The sequence below is a fragment of the Aulostomus chinensis genome, chromosome 3 (genome assembly GCF_037954235.1).
Source record: "Aulostomus chinensis isolate RoL2024-O1b breed Wild chromosome 3, RoL_Achi_v1.0, whole genome shotgun sequence".
NCBI lineage: Eukaryota > Metazoa > Chordata > Actinopteri > Syngnathiformes > Aulostomidae > Aulostomus > Aulostomus chinensis.
Genome location: NC_141322.1, coordinates 25,298,354 through 25,304,631, shown reverse-complemented (window position 1 = coordinate 25,304,631; position 6,278 = coordinate 25,298,354). Strand labels below are relative to the sequence as shown.

The window sequence follows — 6,278 nt, the reverse complement described above, 5'->3', positions numbered from 1 at the left end:
GGACTGCGGGTAGGAAAACTGGGTGGATGCTTGCTCACCAGGGTTCTAGAGGTGATGCATATGTCAAGTTAGCCACAAAAGAAATAGGCAGCAGCTTCCCCTTGACTTTATGGCGTGTAGCTTTTGACCAAGTTAACACACAGGGAATGAGCACTGACAGGCCTATGGTGACAGATGGCTGTTAATGAATGCATGAATGAGGAGACAGAATGCATCACCCCAGACAGTTACGACTCAATCAATAGAATACAAGGAAAACCGCAACACAAATGGGCAATAATTACACAGATGAAAAAGATATCGAGCCATCCGTTCAGACCGACATCATTTTTGAGGACTGTGAGTGAGGTCGGACGTGCATGTTAAGAGAGGTTGAATTAGACACCCGAGAAAATGGTAAAGGTGAAGCGTTTAGAGTGGCAGCCCGACTGGAGCTCAGGTCTGGTTACAGTGAAGGAGGAAGGGTGTGTGAGAGCGCTGCAGAGATCCTGGAGGAGTCCAAATAATAATGAAAAAAAAAAATCCTTCATTAAACAGCTAAGCAGATTTGAAGTGAATGAGTTACATGATTTATTCCCAAATAAACCCTGTCAAGTAACCAGTTGTATGCTCACAGTGGGAGTGTGGTCAGCGGTTTGTTTAGCAGAAAATAAAAACCACCTGTGAAATGACCATTTAAGGCAATTTTACCTTAAAATTGTGTTTTCATATTAACATTCAGTTTCCAAGTTCCTGTCAGGTGGAGGACTTCAAAATTGTAAAACTATTTTTGCAACAATTTGAGACCAATATAATGGATTAACAAGAGCAGCTCAGATAGACGGGGGGGGGGGGGGCACAGACACCATCTTCACCCAAGTTCCCCTCAATCATCTGGGTTCCACTCGAGTGTCTTTCATGACACCCATCCATCAGTCCTTTAGTCAGTCCGTTACATGTGCTCTGGGTGGTTCTGCAAACAGCTGATGAACTCTGTGACTGGGTGGCCGTTGAAGCAGATCTGGTACACAGCGGTGAAAAGAGGAAACCTTGGAAAACAGATGAAGGGTTTAATGAAATATGCTTCTTTTGTTTATTAAACTAGATAACGAGCAGCTAGCTAGCTAAACTGGACTACTAGAAACAGCTAGCCTGGTTCTGCCTGCAGGCCAAAACATCTAACAACTAGCATATCTAAAGCCCAGTAGTTCCAGTTACTTCTAGAGGATTCTACTGGTTTCTCTGGAACTCTCATCATAATAGGACACCCTGCCAAGAAGAGAGCCTCACTGTGTTTATCCCCCATCCAGGCTTAGTGCTGAGCTGGAGGCAGCAGCTGCAGCCAAATGCAGTATTTACTCTACATGGAGGTGCCTGGTGTCGTTTATGAAATGCTCTTACACATAAATTTGTCCTTATAGGCAGTATCACTTTTTTTAGCCCAAAATTTAGTCTTACAGACAGGAAACAAAGCCTGATGCTACTTGTAACTCCTCGCTCCCATCACCTGTTGTTTACCTTTGAAACATTAAAATCTTCGCAAAGCCTGATTGATTGACAGTTACAAGAGAAACACAACTGATGTCATTAGAAAGGGGTTATTAAAAGTATCAGGCTTTGCTTCCTGTCTATAAGACTAACTTGAGGGCTAAAAAAGCCCTGTAGCCTGTAAGAACCAATTTTTGCAGCATTTCGTGAATGGGACCGTGTTCTCATCTAACTCCATCCCTAAGGGTGAATAAGCATATTCCTTTTGCGTACATTTTAGCCTCAGATAGTATGGACTCAATTACTTATAATTTTGAATCTTAATTCAAATGCTCTCAGCAAAATAGATATATGCTGGGTGGGTACTATTAATCCCCATGGGGGAAAATTCCTTATGTATATACACAGTATATGCAACCGACTGCAGAACTTATTCCTTGCAAAAGTGCAAAAAAGAAGCTTTTTTCATAACATATTTAAGACAGACTTACTTTTGCACCATGTTTTTCTGTTCCAAGATTTGGTGAACCTCAGTTGCTGTCGCTGGACCTTGCAGCTTCTGACCGTTCAACATCTCTTTCTCCAACTGCTCAATAGACTACACACAAACACGCTCGCCGTTATTTCCTCTGCATTTCATGGAAACTTCATGATCAAACACAGAAGGAGATCAAAGGTGCTCCTCGTACTTTGCCCGTTTTGGCGAATGCTTCTCCGATCTTGCGGTTGCGGCCACCGTAGCAGGTCGTGATGAGGTCAGCGACGCCGCAGCTCTCCAGGAAGGTGGAGGCGGAGACGGGGCAGTCTGTGCAGAAGACTTTGGCGAAGGCAATCATCTCCATCAGGCCAAGACGAATCACAGCTGCCTTGGTATTGTCACCGAATCCCAGGCCATCACAGAAACCTGCTCCCACAGCTACGATGTTCTACAAGAACATGAAAGTACACGTGAATTCATAGCACTTTCCTCATCATGAACAAGCACATAGCAGCCGATAAGTGATGATATGACATGTGCCATATTTTAGAGAGCCGCATTATCACATTTCATTGCGATCTTGCCTTTATACCGCTTTCGATGCACACATATCCTGCTGATAAGGAATTATCTGTCGACATGATACAAGATGGTCCAACAGAAACATTTCTGTTGATTAGTTTGCAACATTTATGGCTGAAGAATTTTGCATGAATATGACAAGATTAACCTTGAAGACGAAACACATTTATAAATCAATCAAAGTCTGCTCTTCTTCACCTTTACCACTTTGTACCCTTAAATTTTGCAGTCATATTTTTAAGTGCTTAATGGCACAATTGTTAAGAGAATGATGCTACCTTTCCCAAGCCAGTGCCCATCTGATGTAATACCAGTTTGCTCCTCAAGAGGCACAAAGGAGCTCCACCTCTGTTCTGATCTCCCTGGAGCTCCCAACTAACTAATTAATCTGCCAGTTTCTGTCAGGATTATCTGATGCATTATTTAGTATATTAATGTCAAAAACTGACAAATGTTTATCTCAAGGTTTCCAACTGCTTCTTTCATCCAAAAACAAAATAAATATCACATGATCATTCAATAGAATAAAAAAAAGCAGCAAACAAATGTTGCTTGAAAAACGACAGAAACGATCTATCAATTCTAAAGCTCGACTTTGTTTTCATCAAAGAATCAGCAGCTTTACCTTTACCCAGCTTTAGCTCATCTCATTCTTCAGTCACTAATCAAATCCTTAGATTAGCCCGCCCACCACCCCCAGCTCATGCTAAAGAAGTTAGCATTTTCCCGTTTCCTGGACACACCAACCATCGGGTAGTCCGCTGCTCCCTGCTGATTGAAGGTGTGAAATCTGAATTGCTTGCTTGTTCAGATTTGATACTTAGACCTTGTCTGATTTTACAAGCACTCTGTAAATGTCTGGATGGAGGGAGAATGCTAACCTTGAGCGCTCCACAGATCTCCACCACATCGGACTCTTCCACCACAGTCACTCGGAAGTTGGTGGTCTGCATCAGCTCTTTCAGTATTGGCCCGTGTGCTTTGTCTTTGCACCCTGTGACAAATACATGAATCAATAAGCGTCCGTATATTTTTCTGGGGCGGCACAGTGGTGCAGTGGTCAGCACTGTCGCCTCACAGCATGAAGGTTCTGGGTTCGAGTCCTGGCTCGGGCACAGGATCTTTCTGTGTGCAGTCTCCATGTTCTCCCTGTTCCTGTGTGGGTTCTCTCTGGTACTCCAGCTTCCTCCCACAGTCCAAAGACATCAAGAGGGGACGAGGCTGATTGATACTCTAAATTGACCGTAGGTGTGGCTGGTCCCGTGAATGGTTGTCTTCTATATGTGTTGGCCCTGTGATGGACTGGTGACCTGTCCAGGGTGAACCCCGCCTCTTGCCCAAAGGCCACTGTGATAGGCTCCAGCCCCCCAGCGACCCATAACAGGATAAGCGGAAGAAAATGGATGGATGGACATTTTTCTAGGCAATATAATCTTTTAATTGAACAACATGTATTGATGATTCGTGTTGTCCACTGCAGCTGTAACATAGTCCTCCCTCTTGTGTCCTCCAATCACTGAGGAATGGACTCATTTGATACATTGATCAATATTTTTCAGTATCAGGTTCATATTGGAATGAAAATTTCAAAGTGAAACATATATAATAAATCTTCGAATCTCACTACACTTAACCTTATCTTTTGGCTTTACGGTGGTATCACGCTCAACTAATATGTAAGCACACATAACCAAACTGAATCAGCAGTAAATAGTTGGTGAATAGAAGAAGTATCCATAGCAAATGATTGTTACATGAAAATAATTCAATATGACTGTATATTTTCCAAAAGGGAAGAGTTGAAGTTCACCATACCGATGGTGGTTTCACAGAACTTCTCGTCGGCCACCTCGTTGGCGATGTTTGCTCCCATGAGAACTGTCATGCTGATCCCCAGCTTCCCTCGTATGACCTCAGAGATCAGCTTCAGGCCCTCCGGACCGGCATCGACACCCTGCAGCATACAGAGAACCACAAAACTCACACATGCGCTCTCTTTGACGACATCATTCATTCGTGTGTTGTACGGAGGAGACGATGCAGTAACTCAGGAGCTCTGCTACCTTGATGAGGGACATCCCCACGGCGTCCTTCTTGATGTGGTCTTTGATGGTTTCACACACTCTGAGGATGAACTGATGCGGGACCACAAAGATCAGGATGTCGGCTCCCTTCACAGATTCAGCTAAGTCTGGAACAGCCAACTGATGGGTACACACACAATCGAGTCAAACACTGCTGAGCTACTGAATCACGACTAAAATGTCTCTCTGTGAGTGAGCAGCAGTTACCACATTGGGGGGCAGCTTGTGACCGGGCAGATATTTAACATTTTCATGGTCTGTGTTGATGATTTCTGTGAGTTTGCGGCCGTTCACCGTCTCCTCGAACACCCACATGTTGACCGTTGTTTCGAACTTGTCATATTTGGCTGCGTTGGCCCCCACGATCTTGGCAATGGCAGAGCCCCTGAGGACATGGGGACACCATTAGCCTGGAGTCAAGACGGTGGCTGGATGGTTGGTTGGTTGGCTGGTTGGTTTGGACGGCTTACTGCACTCACTCAGCTGTTCTTGTTAGAATTTGTACTACAGGATTAAAATTACTAGGAGCAGCTCAAGAAATAATGATTAAGAAATCCCATTTGTCTTGGGGTAGATGTGTCATATTGAGCATCGGCATGATACTGATTCTTTAATAATTATTTTTAATTAAGTGTTATCCATGAGATAAACCATTAAAGCTCATTCCTGAATAGTCACAGATGTAAAGAACATAAGCCAAAGTCCCCCATTGGCTCTTAAACCCCTACCAGTCTGTTGTAGAGAGAAGTTTAGAGTCACATGACTTAAATAGTTTTTGCATGCTTTCAGGACAACAATGCCACTACAGGTGACGGGTGAGGACAGCTTGCTGGTATTTTGGCTCCGTCCCATGTAAAGAAACACTACTGAATGTCTGCGTTACTTAAGGAACCATCATTTTAAAAGACTCATATTGTTTTAGTACAAGTTCAAATGTCCTGCTGGATGAAGTATCAACACTCTGCTGTTGATTCAGCAAGTGTTGCAGAGTAGGTCATGGACAGTAAAGGTCTGGCATCAAAGGTCACATGTACTGAGTGTCAGTCTCAGGAGACCCTGCAAAGCAACATCCAGACTTCTGCAAAACAGCAAACTTTATTAAGTACACAGGATTTAGGATTCTAGTGGTAGCAGTGACTTTATCCTTCCAGTTGGCAGAGTTTAACACAGCAAATACAAACTTGCGTGTGGGAAAGCAGACATGCCAAACTACTGCGCAACACCCACCTGTTCCAGCGGACATTATTTACTCCCCTGAAAATGTTTGAATAAGTTTCCTTCGAAACCCGCCCCGATACTCACCAGTTACCAGAGCCGATCACACAGACTTTCTTCGGCGCTGCCATCGTGTGTTCGACCTCCCAGACCGAACTGCTGCTGCTGCTGTGACGACAGACTCCAGGCTATTTGTACCCGACACACATACGCACGCACGCACACGCGTACACACACACACCCTCTCCTGCTCTGCCGGTCTTTAGTCAGCCCCTCAGGGACTATTTTTCTGTGGTTAATCTGTTTGCAGCGTGCATGTTGACGTATTTTCAAGGCTCAGTCAGAGATGTAACAAGGAGGGAACACAACCGTGTTAAATGAAAATCTTATTAAATCTCCGAGATGCTGCGACACACCAACAGGTTTTATGAAATTCGGTTGATTTATGAAAA

General features: G+C 44.0%; 1 protein-coding gene across 1 annotated transcript; it reads right to left on the bottom strand.

The window, feature by feature from the left end:
- Positions 1-503: 503 nt before the first annotated feature.
- LOC147268379 (glycerol-3-phosphate dehydrogenase [NAD(+)], cytoplasmic-like) lies at positions 504-6,066 on the bottom strand. The gene is made up of 8 exons (XM_086199905.1): positions 5,914-6,066; positions 4,819-4,996; positions 4,591-4,731; positions 4,343-4,481; positions 3,409-3,521; positions 2,157-2,393; positions 1,959-2,065; positions 504-1,028 (listed from the first exon to the last, which is right to left on the bottom strand). The coding sequence occupies exons 1-8, from the start codon at positions 5,955-5,957 to the stop codon at positions 932-934; spliced, it is 1,056 nt and encodes a 351-aa protein (XP_086056031.1). The 5' UTR covers positions 5,958-6,066; the 3' UTR covers positions 504-931.
- Positions 6,067-6,278: the final 212 nt, after the last annotated feature.

Bases quoted from the DNA above. Each gene is read 5' to 3' on its own strand.
- LOC147268379 (XM_086199905.1), bottom strand. From the start codon at position 5,957: ATGGCAGCGCCGAAGAAAGTCTGTGTGATCGGCTCTGGTAACTG. The intron at 4,732-4,818 runs GTAACTGCTGCT...TGTACCCATCAG, and splicing joins ACAAGCTGCCCCCCAATGTG to TTGGCTGTTCCAGACTTAGC. The intron at 1,029-1,958 runs GTAAGTCTGTCT...CTGTTTTCCAAG, and splicing joins CAGAAAAACATGGTGCAAAA to GTTTCCTCTTTTCACCGCTG.